General features: G+C 39.3%; 1 protein-coding gene across 9 annotated transcripts in view; it reads left to right on the top strand.

Annotated features, from left to right (window-relative positions):
• Positions 1–17,279, top strand: part of ZNF277 (zinc finger protein 277) — a 148,930-nt gene that overhangs the window by 92,934 nt on the left and 38,717 nt on the right. For 8 of the 9 annotated variants that reach the window (XM_089329396.1, XM_008258389.5, XM_089329398.1 and 5 more), the window contains exons 3-4: positions 105–193; positions 498–580. The exons of the other annotated variant lie outside the window; for it this stretch is intronic. Coding sequence is in view for 4 of the 8 variants with exons in the window: in XM_008258389.5 (XP_008256611.3) it covers positions 105–193; positions 498–580 (172 nt within the window). In the remaining 4 variants the exon portion in view is untranslated. The remainder of the gene's footprint in view (positions 1–104; positions 194–497; positions 581–17,279) is intronic. 9 annotated transcript variants of the gene reach the window in all.

Raw genomic sequence — 17,279 nt, 5'->3', positions numbered from 1 at the left:
ATTTGATTTGTTGCTTTGGAATAATTAAGTTTCATATATAATACCATCATCTAAAAAAACTAGTATGCTTAGTCTGTTCACCACCCCTTTGTTATTGTTCTAAGGTATGTTTTGTATTGGAGAAAGAGGTTCACTGAACAGCCCATCACAGATTTTTGTACAGTGATCAGAATCAATTCCACAGCCCCACCTGGTAAGTATATCTTGACTACCATCTTTTCCCTGCCATCAAAAAATTCTAAGGAATAACCTTACTTTCTTAAATTGGAATTGTTCTCATTTGCATGATAGCTAAAATTAAATATCTATGTTTATTTTGCCTAACTTGAACAAAGCTAAAATAGTATTCTGTACCAAAAGCGATCCTAGCAGATGTGTAAACACAGACACACACACACACACACACACACACACAAAACACGTTTATAGGAACAAGTGTTCCTGGACAAAACTGATTAATATCTATTTTCTCACTTATTTTTCCAATCTCTTAACAGAAGAACAAGACAACTATTTTTTGTTGTGTGATGTTTTGCCAGAAGATAGAATTCTTAGAGAAGAGCTTCAGAAACAGAAACTGGTAAGAGCTATTTTAAAGAGTGAGTAGTGTGTTGGAAAGTCATACAGAATCATTTTTGTTATTGCTTGTCTTTTTTTTTCCTCTTTTTTTTTGTTTTTATTATGAAAACTCAAACATACAGAAAAGCAGAGACTACAGATAAAGATCTTAAAACAGAAAAAAGTATACACTTGACTAAAAGTTAAAACATTTCATGTTAAAATGCAGAAAATACAGAGAGAATTTTTTGGCTTTGTTTGCTTCCTGGATTATCTCTAAAATAACAACAGAGCTTACACATTTTAGTGTAATTTTAGCTTCCTGACACATGCTAGGGTTCAGTAGTCGTGGAAAAATGCCCTCAGCTAAAATTGAGTTGAATTGATTAACCTTTTTTCTTCTCTTCACTGGAATGTGCTGTGTACTAGCATTTCTTTTATTCCCCTTTATGAATTAAGCATATAGTTTAATCAACGCAATAGCCTTTCTCATTTTCAGTTTTAATCATAAACAAACTAACTTGAAAACTTCAGCATCTTGAATCTGTAAAAGACAACATATATAAGCATTAAATTTTTCATTTTGATAATCAGAAGTTAATCTTTTTACATTCTTAGTTTGTCCAAAGGCACTCAGTTTCCTATGATTTTAAATTTAATCTTAACTGTTACCCAAAAATGACATTCATTCTTTAGTGGCTTCCTATTAAATCTCTTTGTACCTTTAGACTTCATTTATTATGAGAGGGATATGATTTGAAGGTTTGTGCTGCACTCTCAAGAGATCTAGCAGAAAAATAAATTCTGTTTACCATAGTCATAATTTGAAAAAGTTCCTTGGAACACATTTTATTTTGTGTACATCCCGGAGGATAATTTCTCCCAGTAAGAGAGGATAATATTGTTGAACGTCAGTTTACATGTAAGAAAAATTGTGCTTTTCCTGGATAACTAATCCAAAGCAGAACTGCATGAATTCTTCTTCTCTCCCTGCAGCAGTGACTTGTGAAATCTCCAAAACAAAACTGAACTTTCTGTCCTATTTTATGAATTTCATTTGCTTGAACTTATTCATAAGTTTTAGTTTCCACGAGTTTCCCAGTCTGGCTCACAATGGCCTTGATCAAGAATGACCAATCTGTAACAATTCCCAAGGTTTTGTCCTCTGTGCGGGATAGGCATGTCCATAACTCAACAGCCACACTCAACAGCTTGAACTCTGGTGCTGGTTCAGAGTAGTCAATGAATATCCTTGATTGTCTCCACATACAGCTTTCATCTTTACTGACTTCTGACACCCAAATCTAAACTTCCTTATGTTCTATTTTTCCATGTAAATTTCCAGTCAGCACCTTAAACTTAAATGCCTAAGAATTGAACTTAGTTTTTCCTCTACCAAAACTTGCTATCTGCCTGTTATCCTTTCTTGTATAATGATTCTACATCCTCCTGGTCACTATGGAAATTTCTAAAATCATCTTTAATGCATCCCTTTTCCTCTCCTCCATACTTAAATCATTTGTCAAGTCCTGTCAGTTCCACCTGAGTTCCAAATGCATCCATTCTTTACAATTCTTCTCTTGTCTATGGATTTACCTCTTTAGTCAGTTGACATTGCCTCCAGAATTGTAATGTTAAAAAATAAATAGCAAATCACTTTGTTCCTTTCTTCAAAAACTTTCAGTGTTATTATCTACATATTCTTAAGCTTTTCTGGGTTCAGAGTGCATTTCCACTATTTCCCTCTTTTTCAGTTTCCCAGTATCCAATTTATCCAACAGATCTGAGACCGGACATTGTCCTAAATACGAATGCTATAGCAATGAATGAAACAGGAAGTAGTCCCTGCCTTTGTGGAGTTTGCACTTTAGTGAGAGCATTACTTGTCCCATGTTTACTCAAATATATTAGGTACTTTCAGGACTGCTTCATGGAACAGTAATGTCAGCCCCACATTGCCACCTGTCTCAATATGCAGCCCTCAAGGCATTGCTATACTACCACATTTTCAAAAAAAGTGTCCCAGGTGTAACCTGTCAGAAAAAATAACATCTTCTAGATTCTGTTAACAAACGATTTTACTTGGTTTTTAAATTATAGTTACTTGTATTAACTTAAATTTAATCCTGAATTACTGGCTTGGTGTTTCTGTTATATAGCAAAATCTCCCTAGATTTACAGAGAGGTATTTGATGTAGCATTTAAAACACTGCATGAGGCCGGCGCCGCGGCTCAATAGGCTAATCCTCCGCCTAGCGGCGCCGGCACACCGGGTTCTAATCCCGGTCGGGGCACCGGATTCTGTCCCGGTTGCCCCTCTTCCAGGCCAGCCCTCTGCTGTGGCCAGGGAGTGCAGTGGAGGATGGCCCAGGTGCTTGGGCCCTGCACCCCATGGGAGACCAGGAAAAGCACCTGGCTCCTGGCTCCTGCCATCGGATCAGCGCGGTGCGCCGGCCGCAGCGCGCCGGCCGCGGCGGCCATTGGAGGGTGAACCAACGGCAAAGGAAGACCTTTCTCTCTGTCTCTCTCTCTCACTGTCCACTCTGCCTGTCAAAAAAAATAAAAAAAAAAAAAAAAAAAAAAAACCACTGCATGTTATACCTGTATCCCATATCAGAGCGCCTGGGTTCAAGACCCTGCTCTTCTCCCCATCCCAGCTTCCTGCTAATACACACCCTAGGAGGTAGCAGTTGATGGCTAACGCATTTGGATCTCTGCCACCCATGAGAGTCCCAGACTGAATTCTCAGCTCCTGGTTTGAACCTGCTATTACAGGCTTTCGGCAAGTGAACCCGCAGATGGGAGATCTCTGTCTGCCGCTATGTCTCTTTCAAATAAACAAAATAGTTTTTAATTTGCAAAAATGTAAATTGTCAAGGCAGACATCTTTAATCACTGGGTTACTCTTCACTTAAGCATAAAAATAACTTGTTTTTCTCTTTGCCTGAAGGAGAAAACATGTGGCACTCATAAGCTCTCAGTAGCAAGATGTGACTTAAATTGAGAAAAGGGAAAATATCCATGTAATTGCATGGAAGGTGTTTTTTTTTTCCTAATCACTATTATAAATGTCAACTTGAGGCGACATTCATGACAATTATAAATAATTCATGAAAATTTTAACCTATATAGCAATCTGATCCTCTCTACAGAAACAGTATTTGTTTGCTCTTAATGCTACTTCATATATCTCACCTCCCTCAAAATAAAATAGCAAAATAAAATTACATATCTCCCACTGAGATTTTTCTTTCTTGTGCCACTTGATAGATTTTAGAGACTAGTAAAGAATCAAATTATTGTATATTAAATACCTCAAAATAAAAGGCCAATTAACATTTGTTGTTTTCTTGCATAATTCCCAGCTTTGTAACACAATGTAAGTTCTAGTACGCATCTAGGTCACTGTTTCCTGAATACAATACATTCAATATTTGCCATTGAATGTAACAATGTTATTAGCAGTTCAATAGAGATCAAGTTAGCTACAATTATAGAGTGATTTTAACCTTTTAAAAAGAACAGTCTGAAAAAAATACTAATCTGAATCCTAAAGTTTACCACTAGGAACTTTCCCAAGACGTAGAGATTGACATGGGCATTTTTAAGTATGTATTGACTCTGTGAGATCTGTAAGGCAATATTACTGTTTACATGGAAAAACCAAGTTAAAGATACTAAAACACATGCACACACCACAGTTGTGTGGAAATAGGAAGGGAAGCAACTCAGACTTCTTTTTTCCAACCACAAGCACCATTCTCTAATTGTATCAGTATCCTTCATCAAATTTGATCTTCCTAAGCAAATGTGACATTTTCCAAATTGACATTTGTTAGACATTTAATAAAAACGGCTGAACAGGATATAAGTACATATGTAAATAATAATGTTTCGTTTTCATTGTTAAAAAAAACTTTTTAAGAAAATCTGCTATCTTAGGTCAATATTAAATGAGATTTTTCTTATTCCTTTTGCCCTAAGCTTCTTATTTCTTTTAAAATTTGAAGATAGTGTATTTTCAGAGTTTTCTGTATCTCTAAAGAACCATGGGGCTGTACCTGACCTTGAGTTTATCAGGAAAATACTTCCTTAGGCAGGTAACAGGACACTGAGCCCTGACATGCTCTCTTTCTTCTTCAGTTGAAAAGGTGGGTCCTTTGCAATCTCTGCAGTTTTTCAAAGTCTTTCTCTTGCCTAAGCTAGATTCCCTCATCTTTAATTTAGTACAAAAAAGGATTTGACTTTCTCATTTCTGCTGTGCTTAACTCTTTGATCTTTTGGTTCTGTGCCATAACTTATCTTTTTCCAGTGTGATGATCTATTTCATGTAAATGGTTAAATTTCATTTTTTCTCTTAGTTTTTAAATGTTCTGTCTCTTCCTTACTCTTCAAAAGTTCCTTTAGTGAGATTCGAAGTAGAAGGAAAACACTGCCTTTCTATCCTCTATAACAAGCAGATGGTTGATGCCTTTATCATTGCAGTTTCAGAAAGGGTGGGAGGTACTGATGTCTTTCAAGAAGGTGAGATATTAGTCAGATCTAATCTCGTGGATTTGAGGGAATGTATCATCATCCAGTTAAGAAATTTGTCTTTGTTTTTTGTTTGTTTGTTTTAGGGTCTCTTTAGTCATTGACATGGATGATCTTCCCTTGTTTATTATGATCCTTAATATTGCCACAAAATTTAATATTCCATCATCTCTCATACAATGCTGAGAAACATGAATTCATGAAACTATATTATACCATTGATAATCCTTGTTTTAGTCCAACTATTCTCACCTCTACGTGTAGAGGTTTATTTTTGTTTAAATATGTTAAGTATATTGTGTGGTGTATATTGCTATCATAAATACATGTTCAATTCATCATATTTTGGAAAACAGATCAGTTTTTCCCAGTGCTGTGTAGTACTTTTTGATATGTTAAAGGGAATTATTTTATGGATAATTTTTCCTCATGTCAAATGTTATATCAGATAGAATAGTGGGTATGATAGAAAAAAGTAAGCTTCCACTGTAACACTGAGTAGGACTAAAATGAAAAATCTTATTGTTGAAAGAGACAAGAAACGGATGAAAGAACAATAGGATGGCCGGCACCACGGCTCACTAGGCTTACTGCGGCGCCGGCACCAGGTTCTAGTCCCGGTCGGGGCGCCGGATTCTGTCCCGGTTGCCCCTCTTCCAGGCCAGCTCTCTGCTGTGGCCAGGGAGTGCAGTGGAGGATGGCCCAAGTGTTTGGGCCCTACACCCCATGGGAGACCAGGAGAAGCACCTGGCTCCTGGCTTCAGATCAACGTGGTGCGCTGGCCACAGTGCGCCAGCAGCGGCGGCCATTGGAGGGTGAACCAACAGCAAAGGAAGACCTTTCTCTCTGTCTCTCTCTCACTGTCCAATCTGCCTGTCCAAAAAAAAAAAAAGAACAATAGGAGATGATACTTTTTTTAGCCTGCCTCCATGTGAAACAATTTGAAGGCTATCCCCATAATATATATGCTGTTCACTTACTCAACTCACAAGACTCTAATGATTAAAATTCTCTAATATTTTCATATTTGTTTAGACTGAAAGTCCAGGCTCCTCCTCAAGATCTGAAAGGATCCATTGCATGCTTCTCTTCTCCACTTGCTTTTCTGCTCATGGTACTCCAGCCACATGAACCATGTCCCTGTACACCAAGCTCTTCACAGCCTCAAGGCCTTTTGCACTTACTGTTTGCTCTGCTTGCAGTATTGTCCTTCCAAATGTTATGACTTCATGTAGGGGAAAGGAAGAGTTTTACAAGAAGTTTCTTCTGGAGTGAGTCTCTAGAATGACACTACAGGGAAACAAATGCCTTGGAAGTACATTCTGAAGATAAGGCATTTAGAGTAATTCTGATGGTTGACTGAAATGATTTAGGAAAAATTGCCTTCCTGTGGAGGATTGACTTTAGCTAGGAGTTAACATATCTTAGAAAGTAGACACTCAAAAGTGATGCAGATGACGTAAATTATTAAACACTTTTCTCTTTGGATAGGAAAGATTTAAAAGTACGCTGAATTTGACTTTATGAGCACACAGGATACATAGGTTGCAGTACCTCATATAATACCAAACCTTTAGTCATAGTCAACCTATGAGAGCTGTTTTGCTCACTAAATGGCTTTTTTTTCTTCTCCCAATTGGGGTAGCAAAGTCAACTGTCTTAACAAAAAACAAAGCAAACAAACAAACAAAAAACCAGAGAAAGAAAAGGAAAAAGAAAAAAACACAAATAAAACCCCTTATTTCCTATATGTTATTTAAAATTCATTCACTCCCTTATGTCTTATGTGTATCTGGAGGAGGGACTGAAAAACAGGGCTTGAGAGCAAGCAAGTGTCTTTCATTCCACTTGTTTATTACCAGTGATAGAGCTCTATGCCTTAACATCAGTTCCTTAAAGAAATCAAGACCTGACTGCAGTGATTGTACTAACAACCCCAAATATTCTCAGTACTGAAGAGAAGGGGCTCATCATCCTTCCATATGATTAGGGGCTTTGCCATTTAGTATGCAGCCTGGTCCTGGTTGTTGTAAACAAGTTACTTCAAAAGAGAGCTAGTATTTCGTGTCTCATTTCTATCTACATCTCATCTGATTCCTGCATCTGATTACTGAAAATTTTAATTCTCATTACCTTCCTTTTTACCCATTTTTGTAACTATCTGCTGTTTCATTTTCTACCCTGAATCTTTATGGATAACTGAAAATTAAGAAAATTCTAAATTGTTCCAGAATTGATTCTTCCAGGGTTTTTCCTCTTTTGAGACTCCTAAGCATTTTTATCCCTTTCATCAAGAGGCTCTTTTATAATCTGAACATGTAAACAAATAGTACAGTGTTAGCAAAGTGACCAAGGACTGGTGCTGTGGCTTGTCTCTTCTTTTTTTTTTTTTTTTTTTTTAAGATTTATTTATTTATTTGAAAGAGTTAAGCAGAAGGAGAGTCAGAGAGAGAGGTCTTCCATCCAATGGTTCACTCCCCAAATGTCTGCAATGGCGGGAGCTGCACCGATACGAAGCCAGGAGCCAAGATCTTCTTCCAGGGTTCCCATGTGGGTTCAGGGGCCCAAGGACTTAGGCCATCTTCTATTGCTTTCCCAAGCCACCATCTGCCTTCTTTTATAGCCATCATTCCATGAGGTTGTTGCTAGAGTCACCTCATCTTTTTATCCTTTTTTTTTTTTAATTTTTTTTTTTTTTTGACAGGCAGAGTGGACAGTGAGAGAGAGAGAGACAGAGAGAAAGGTCTTCCTTTGCCGTTGGTTCACCCTCCAACGGCCACCGCGGCTGGTGCGCTGTGGCCGGCGCACCGCACTGATACGATGGCAGGAGCCAGGTACTTATCCTGGTCTCCCATGGGGTGCAGGGCCCAAGCACCTGGGCCATCCTCCACTGCACTCCCTGGCCACAGCAGAGAGCTGGCCTGGAAGAGGGACAACCGGGACAGAATCTGGTGCCCCGACCGGGACTAGAACCCGGTGTGCCAGCGCCGCAAGGCGGAGGATTAGCCTAGTGAGCCACGGCGCCAGCCATACCTCGTCTTTTTAAAGGATAGACCTTCCTTTTCATAAATTTTAAAAATTTGATTTTTTAATAATTAAATCCTTTAAATCAGATACATGGCTATAGAGGCATACATTTGACAGAGAGGTTAAGATACCACTTGAGACAACTGTGTCCCATATCAGAGTGCTGGGTTCAAGTCCCAGCTCTGCTTCTGATCCCAGCTTCCTACTAATGGGCATCCTGGGAGATACTGGCTGTGGTTCAAGTGCTTGGGTCACTGCCACGCATGCTGCAGACCCAGATTAAGTTCTGGTTCCTGACTTTGTTCTGGCGCAGCCCTGGCTGTTGCTGGCATTTGGGGAGTGTACCAGAAGATGGAAGATATCTGTTTCTCTCTGTTTTTGCATCTATCTTTCAAATAAATAAACAAATTTAAAAAATAAAAAGAAAACTCATGTCTATAACTTTCTGGAAGGCTCTTTAAAAAGGACATTGCAGGGCCAGTGCTGTGGCATGGCAATTAAAGCAGCCGCTGCCTGTGATGCTGGCATCCCATATGGGCGCCGATTTGAGACCTGGTTGCTCCACTTCCGATCCAGCTCTCTGCTGTAGCCTGGGAAAGTAGCAGAAGATGGCCTAAGTCCTTGGGCCCCTGCACCTGTGTGGGAGATCTGGAAGAAGCTCCTGGTTTCTGGCTACGGATAGATACAGCTCTGGCCATTGTGGCCAATTGGGAAATGAACCATCAGATGGAAGATCTCTCTCTCTCTCTCTGCCTCTCCTTCTCTCTATGTAACTCTGACTTTCAAATAAATAAGTAAATCTTTAAAAAAAAAAATACATTGCAGAACTTGATTGACAAACTGTATTTCTCAGGCCTGTCCTTATATCCCCCTGTTATAGCACACATATGGTTGCCTTCTGGAGGAGAAACTCAGGAATTGTAAATTGTTTCTCAGGGTTTCTGCCCCCTTATCCCAGCAGTGGCATCTCTTTCCTTTTGTATCAGTGCAGGATTTCGATTCTTCCCTCAGCAGCTTATAGCTTTTGCTTTGTATGGTAAGGAGTGATTTCAGAGAAGCAAGCCTGGGATAGCTTCATCTCCCTTTTTTCTACCTTACCATGAGTCTTTTCCTGAGAACATGGAGGAAACCAGTGGAAGAGTTAAACTGCCTGTGCCATGGACTCCCAGGGATTTAGCCTTTAAGAAAGCTTTATAATTCCAGCTCTTTACTTCCTGCTTGTCTGTTCCTTCCATGCTCCACTGAAGGTGAAGTAGTTCATGTTTCCCTGCTTCCTCAGAGAGGCTTATCAGCTCTTGGAATTCAGTTTATCTGATTGCTTTGTGACTTCCTCTCTTTCAATACCAAATAAGTTACAATTTTGTATCATTGTGATTGTTATCATTATTACCTATCTTTTTCTGATTGTAAAAATGTTCTCTTATAGCTTTCTTCATCCCAATCAGAAATGGAACTCCTCCCCATACTCTGTTAATTCTTAAGTACCTTAGTGATTCAACACAATTTTATTTTTAGTATTTTTATTTATTTATTTGAAAGTCAGAATTACAGAGAGAGAGATCTTCCATCCAGTGGTTCACTCCCAAGGGGCTGCAATGGCCAGCACTGGGCCAAGCCAAAGCCAGGAGACAGGAGCTTAATCCAGGTCTCCTACATAAACAGCCAGGACCCAAACACCTGGGCCATCCTCCACTGCTTTCCTAGGCCATTAGTAGGGAGCTGGATTGAAAGCATAGCAGCCGGGACACTAACCAGCCCCGGAATGCTGGCATTGCAGGCAGGGGCTCTACCCACTGGACCAGCCCTTAAGCACTAATTTTGATTAAAGTAGATGCTTTTCCTAATTTCATAGAGTTCAAAAACACACACACACTCAGAGATACACATATATTTTTGCTCAATGAATAACTGAAAGAGACAGCCATAGATGTCATAAATGCTAACGCTTATTATTACTGTTTGGCATTTATTCTTAGCTTTTTAACAGACTTATCGATAATAATTACATCAATAAATTGCTGCAGTTAGCTGACCTCATTACATTTTGCCAGAAGTTCATCTTTGGAGTGTTGTAGATTCATCAAATTATGGCCTTAATATCAGATGATTTTTAAATAATTTTCTGATGCCCACCCAGTAAGGGCAAGGCATCTGGTAACACCTTACTTAAATTTTAATCTGTGTTAAAAATTGTTACCATGATATATGAAGCAGAACTTTGGAGGCTGATAGGTGTTGGGAGGATGAGATGGGACTCATTTGTGTAGTTTGTGACTATTCTCTTGAGGCATTTTTGAGTAAGAATTAAATAACTTTCCATGCAAATTCAAGTCTATGTTTAGAAAAGATTTCTTTGCATATGTATGTCTAGGTTCATGGCTGAGACTCCTAAAACAAAACAAAACAAAAAAAAAACAGGTTATCAAGTGATAAACATAGAAACCTACTTCATGTACACAGAAGACTTTATAAGAAAATGGAGACTCAAAGAAATAGAGAAATCTATGCATTTTTTGCTAAGTTTGATGAGAAAGGGGGTATTTATGGCAGAGCATGATTTGACAGAATGGATATGATCTCAGGTTGGTAAACTAGGGAGGACTCAGCAAGGCAATTTTGTTCCTGTCCTTCTCTGTGTCCCTTTGCCTTTGGAGAAAAGGATGCTCCTTTCCTCCAGTGCCAGGAGGACACCTCTGAAATGAAGCTTTTGTGGCCTGCTTCAGGAGAGAAGGGTGACAGAGAAGATGAGAGAACTTTCTGCCTCTGCTCTTTCCCACATGTTAAGGTACCATATTAAGGTGCCCATCAAGGATGATGCAGTTTTTACAAGAGCATGTCAACCCTGATGTTTTCTGGTTATTTTCTGATAACCATAACTCTTTGTCCATGTGAGAGCTTAGAAAAGCAACATTCCAAGTATCTGACTAGAAGAAGGAAAAAGTCAGGATTATCAGTGTCAAGGGGAAATGCCCCCCACCCTCTCTGATGGTTCTCTGGAATGAACTGACAATTGACAAATTAATTAACAGGGGGCCAGTGCTGTGGCACAGCACGTTAAAGCCCCAGCCTGCAGCATAGGCATCCCTTATGAGGTTCGAGTCCTGGATGCTCCACTTCTGATCCAGCTCTCTGCTATGGCCTAAGAAAGCAGTGAAAGATGGCCCAAGTCTTTGGACCCCTGCACCCACGTGGGAGACCCAGAAGAAGCTACAGGCTCCTGGATTCAGATTGTCCCAGCTCCAGTCATTGTAGTCATTTGGGGAGTAAACCAGTGGATGGAGGATTTCTCTCTTTCTCTCTGTCTCTCACCCTCTCCCTCTCCCTCTCCCTCTGTAACTCTGCCTTTGAAATAAAATAAATCTTAAAAAAAAAAAAAGAATCTACTTCCTATTTGTATAAGATGTAACTACTTCATAAACTTTACTAGAAGGGGAACTTGATACCATTATTTCAATTGCTAATATTTTTTGTAAAGATTTATTTCAATGAGAGAGGTAGAGACGGAGTGAGGGGGCTTCTTTCGTCCACTGGGATCACTCCGCAAGAGGCCACAACAGCTAGAACAGAGCCAATCTGAAACCAGGAGCCAGGAGCTTCTAACAGGTCTTCCACATGGGTGCAGGGGCCCAAGGACTTTGGCCGTCCTCCACTACTATCCCAGGCACATTAGCAGGGAGCTGAATCAGAAGTAGAGCAACCAGGACTCGAACCGGCACCCATATGGATGCCTGTGCTGTAGACTGGGGCTTTAACCCATTGCATCACAGCTTTTGCCTCTCCTAATTTTTTTTCTTTTTTTTTTAATTTTTTTTAACTTTTATTTAATGAATATAAATTTCCAAAGTACAGAATATTGATTACAATGACTTCCCCCCCATAACGTCCCTCCAACCCGCAACCCTCCCTTTATCCACTCCCTCTCCCCTTCCATTCACATCAAGATTCATTTTCATTTCTCTTTATATACAGAAGATCAGTTTAGCATACATTAAGTAAAGATTTCAACAGTTTGCTCCCACACAGAAACATAAAGTGAAAAATACTGTTTGAGTACTAGTTATAGCATTAGATCTCAATGTACAGCACACTAAGGACAAAGATCCTACGTGAGGAGTAAGTGCACAGCGACTCCTGTTGTTGACTTAACAAATTGACACTCTTGTTTATGGCATCAGTAATCACCCGAGGCTCTTGTTATGAGCTGCCAAGGCTATGGAAGCCCCCTGGGTTCACTGACTCTGATCATTTTTAGAGAAGGCCATGGTCAAAGTGGAAGTTCTCTCCTCCCTTCAGAGAAAGGTACCTCCTTCTTTGATGACCCATTCTTTCCACTGGGATCTCACTCGTGGAGATCTTTCATTTAGGTTCCCCCTGCCCCAGAGTGTCTTGGCTTTCCATGCCTGAAATACTCTCATGGGCATTTCAGCCGGATCCACATGCCTTAAGGGCTGATTATGAGGCCAGAGTGCTGTTAGGACATTTGCCATTCTATGGGTCTGCTGTGTATCTCACTTCCCATGTTGGACCATTCTCTCCCTTTTTGATTCTATCAGCTAGTATTTGCAGACACTATACTTGTTTATGTGCTCCCTTTGGTTCTTAGTCCTATCATTACGATCAATTGTGAACAGAAATTGATCACTGGGACTAGTGAGATGGCATTGGTACATGCCACCTCGATGGGATTGAATTCGAATCCCCTGGTATGTTTCTAACTCTACTGTTTGAGGTAAGTCAGCTTGAGCATGTCCCGAATTGCACATCTCTTCCCTCTCTTATTCCCACTCTTATATTTAACAGCAATCATTTTTTAGTTAACTTTCAGCACTTAAGAAGAATTGTGTATTGATTACAGTATTCAACCAAAAGTATTAAGTAGAACAAACAAAAAAAATACTAAGAGGGATAACATATTAAGCTGCTCATCAACAGTCAGGGTGAGGGCTGATCAAGTCACCGTTTCTCATAGTGTTCATTTCACTTTAACAGGTTTCCTTTTTGGTGCTCAGTTAGTTGTCACCTATCAAGGAGAACAAGTGGTATTTGTCCCTTTGGGATTGGCTTATTTCACTCAACATAATGTTTTCCAAATTCCTAACAGGGATCACTTTTCAGTTAAAATTTAAACACCTAAGAATAATTGTGTGTTAATTACAGAGTTCAACCAATGGTACTAGAACAAAAAAAATACTAAAATGGATAAAGTATTACATTGTACATCAACCGTCAGGACAAGAGCTGATCAACTCACTGTTTCTCACAGTGTCCATTTCACTTCAACAAGTTTCCCCTTTGGTGCTCAGTTAGTTTTTAAACTAAAAAATAATTATCTTCTATAGCAATATACTTAGTTTCCTTAATAATTGGATTTAATAGTTATCATTTAGCAGTTATCATTTAGTTTGTTTCCATATTTAACTTTCATCTGTTTTGCTCAAAAAGTATCTCAGTAAGCAACATGTATGCTTTTCAAATTTTACACTGGTAAAGACACTGCTTAGGACATGCACATACCATATCAAAGGGCCTGGATTTGAGTCCAAGCTCTACTTCCAATTCCAGCTTCCTGCTAATGTGCATGCTGGGGGGCAGAAGATGATGGGTCAAGTACTTGGGTCCCTACCACCCATGTGGACACCTGGATTGAGTTCTGGGCTCCTGGCTTCTGTCTCAGCCCTGGCTATTGCAGACATTTGGAGAAAGAACCAGTAGATAGAAGATCTGTTTCTCTATCTGTGCCTGTCAAATAAAATGGAAAAAAATTAAATAAAAAGATACATACTTATTAAAGTACAAATATGCGTGCATGCCTGAACACACACACACACACACACGCACACACACACACCCTTGTTACTTCAAAAAGTTTGTAGAATTTTGTTTTATACCTTTATAAAACAAATGGTTAAGAATGTTATACTATCATAGTTTTAATGATCTGTGATTACTCTCTGTGATTATTTTTTATATATCAGTGAAATGGTCGTTTTCCCATTCAGCTATTATCTGTATTCCCACTAAAGTCTTTTTTGCTTTTTACTTGTTAAACTTTTAAAGATTTATTTATTTTTAAATTAAGAGTTACACAGACAGAGAAGGAGAGACAGAGAGAGAGAGCGAGAGAGAGAGAGAGGTCTTCCATCCACGGGTTCACTTCCCAGATGGCCACAATGGTTGGAGCTATGCCAATCCAGAGCCAGGAGCTTCTCCCAGGTCTCCTATGCGTATGCAGGGGCCATCTTCCACTGCTTTACCAGGCCATCACAGAGAGCTGATAGGAAGTGGAATAGCTGGGACACAAACTGGCCCCATATGGGATGCTGGCACTATAGGCAGCAGCTTTACCTGCTACCCCATAGCACTAGCCACATTGTTAAACATGTTAATCAGTGACATATTAAGCCTTTGACTGTAAGTAAATTGAAAATATGTTATCTTGAAAATTAAAAATAGAAAAGTAAGAAAACGAGGGCAAGGGGAAGGAAGGAATGAAGGGAATATCATTATATTCTTAGAATTTTATCTATAAACTAGATGGAATCTGTTAAAAAACTAAAATTAAAATTAAAAACTTTTAAAAAACAGATAAAATATTTATAACCTAAAAAATGATTGTGGAAACGCATACTATAAAAACATGCATGGGTTTTTAAAAACTCCTGTGCCAAATTAAACCTATCTTTCAATTCCATTTTTCCATAAACTCTGAGGTTTCCTCATAGTATTATTTTATTTCAGAAAGTGAAAATCTATGTAAACAATGTAAATTTTTTAAGAGTTATTTATTTATTTCAAAGAGTTATGCAGAGAGAGGAGAGGCAGAGAGAAAGAGAAAAAAGTCTTCCATCCACTGGTTCACTCCCCAATTGACTTCAACGGCCAGAGCTGGGCAGATCCAAAGCCAGGAACCAGGAGCTTCTTCTGGGTCTCCTATGCGGGTGCAGGGGCCCAAGGAATTAGGCCATCTTCCATTGCTTTCCCAGGCCATAGCAGAGAGCTGGATCGGAAGTGGAACAGCCGGGACTAGAACTGGTGCCCATATGGGATGCCAGTGCTTCAGGCCAGGGCAATAACCTGCTGCCCCACAGCGCCAGCCCCAACAATGTAAAATTATCTCTATCTCTATATACTTCTAAAAATTGTCAATTGTGATTTTATAAAATAGCAACTCTAGGACTTTTGAAATTATAACCAACAATAAATTCCTATTCTTAAACTAGTTTACATGTGTAAAAGGCTATTTTCTTTATCTAAACAAGTAGCAACTCACCATTGCTGTGGGAAGCTGTTTCATATTATATATGAAATATAACCATTCAGTTGGTGCCAACCCTGGGTCAGGAAGGATAATCAAAGGTGTTATAAATCCTCCTTTAAGAAGGCCATTTTGATTTTCAGAAGAGTGTTCAGAATTGTAGCATGTATGAACCTGGGGTACAAATTTAGTTGTCATGTATCATTAAGAATCTGCTAAAAGAAATTGTGTGCTTCACAATTATTCTTAGGTGTTTAAATTTTAACTGAAAAGTGATCCCCATTAAATATAAGAGTGGGAATAAGAAAGGGAGGAGATGTACAGTTCGGCACATTCTCAATCAAACTTAACCCTAATGGTAGAGCTAGAAACGTGCCAGGGGATTCCAATTCAATCCCATCACGGTGGCATGTACCAATGCCATCTCACTAGTCAAAGTGATCAGTTTCAGTTCATAATTGATCTTAATAATAGGATTAAGAGTCAAAAGGTTCACATAAACAAGAGTAAGTGTCTGCTAATACTAACTGATAGAATTAAAAAGGAGAGAACAATCCAACATGGGAATCAGCAGACTCATAGAATGGCAGATGTCCTAAACAGCACTCTGGCCTCAGAATCAGCCCTTAAGGCATTCAGATCCAGCCAAAAAGCCATGAGAGTATTTCAGGCATGGAAAGCCAAGACACTGTGGCAAATAAACAAACAAACCCTAAATGAAAGATCTCTGTGAGTGAGATCCCAGTGGAAAAAATGGGGCATAAAAGAAGGAGGTACCTTTCTCTGAAGGGAGGAGAGAACTTCCACTTTGACTATGGCCTTGTCTAAATAAGATCAGAGTTGGGGAACTCAAGAGGCTTCCATAGCCTTGGCAGCTCATGACAAGAGCCTTGGGTGATTACTGACGTCATAAATAAGAGTGTCAATTGTTAAATCAACAATAGCAGTCACTGTGCACTTAACTCACCATGTAGGACCTCTGTCCTGGCTCCCACCCCTTGCAGCCTTTTGGGGAGTGAACCAGCAGGTGCAAGATTCTCTCTCTCTCTCTCTCTCTCTCTCTCTCTCTCTCTCTCTCTCTCTCTCTCTCTCTCTTTTCCCCCCTCCTCCTCTCTCTTCCTCCTTCCTTCCCTCCTTCTCTCTCCCTTCTTTCTCTTACCTCTGCCTTTCAAATAAATAAGTAAATCTTAAAAATAAATAAATATTTTTAAAAAGTCCCTTTACAACCAGATTTTGTCTTTATCCCTTTGGACATCTTCAGGTAAACATACTTTTTAAATGTATCTTTGGAAACACTCTATCCATCTGATGTAACTCAGTGTATACAAATTGCAGAGCTAGGGGACAAAACCTCTCTCTACCAGATGAAAAGATGTACCATAAGCCCCTCCAGGGAAGATCATGGGAGCTGCTCTTTTCTCAGCTACCAAAAATACTTGACTTCATTTTATTATTGGAATTTCATTATCTTTTTCTCCTTAGCTGGGTTTTGGGAGTCCCTGTAGGTTTTTTCCTAGTTTAAGGGAATTAACAGCAAGTTTCAACAGAATAGCAAATGGAAAGGATGTAGATGAGGGAGCCCCTGTTGATGAATATAGAAGTAGCCCCACTAAAAATGATGAAGAGATGCAGAGAATAAAAGCAGAAAATACATAGATGACAATAAATGTGAGGAAATAAAGCCCGAAGAACATAACAGTATAGTTTGTAAGGGTACAAATCCTGAAGGTAAAATATATTTATATTACAGTAATAATAAGGTGCTAGTTGTTCAAAGCTAGGACTCTGTATCATAGAACAGGTTAAAATTATGTGTTGAGGGGCCAGCGTTGTGGTACAGCTGGTAAAGCTGCTGCCAGCATCCGATCTGGGCACTGGTTTGTGTCCCAGCTGCTCCATTTCTGAT

Source organism: Oryctolagus cuniculus, chromosome 3, assembly GCF_051225735.1.
Source record: "Oryctolagus cuniculus isolate XC-2025 breed Fujian yellow rabbit chromosome 3, ASM5122573v1, whole genome shotgun sequence".
NCBI lineage: Eukaryota > Metazoa > Chordata > Mammalia > Lagomorpha > Leporidae > Oryctolagus > Oryctolagus cuniculus.
This window is presented reverse-complemented; position numbering and strand designations above follow the sequence as displayed.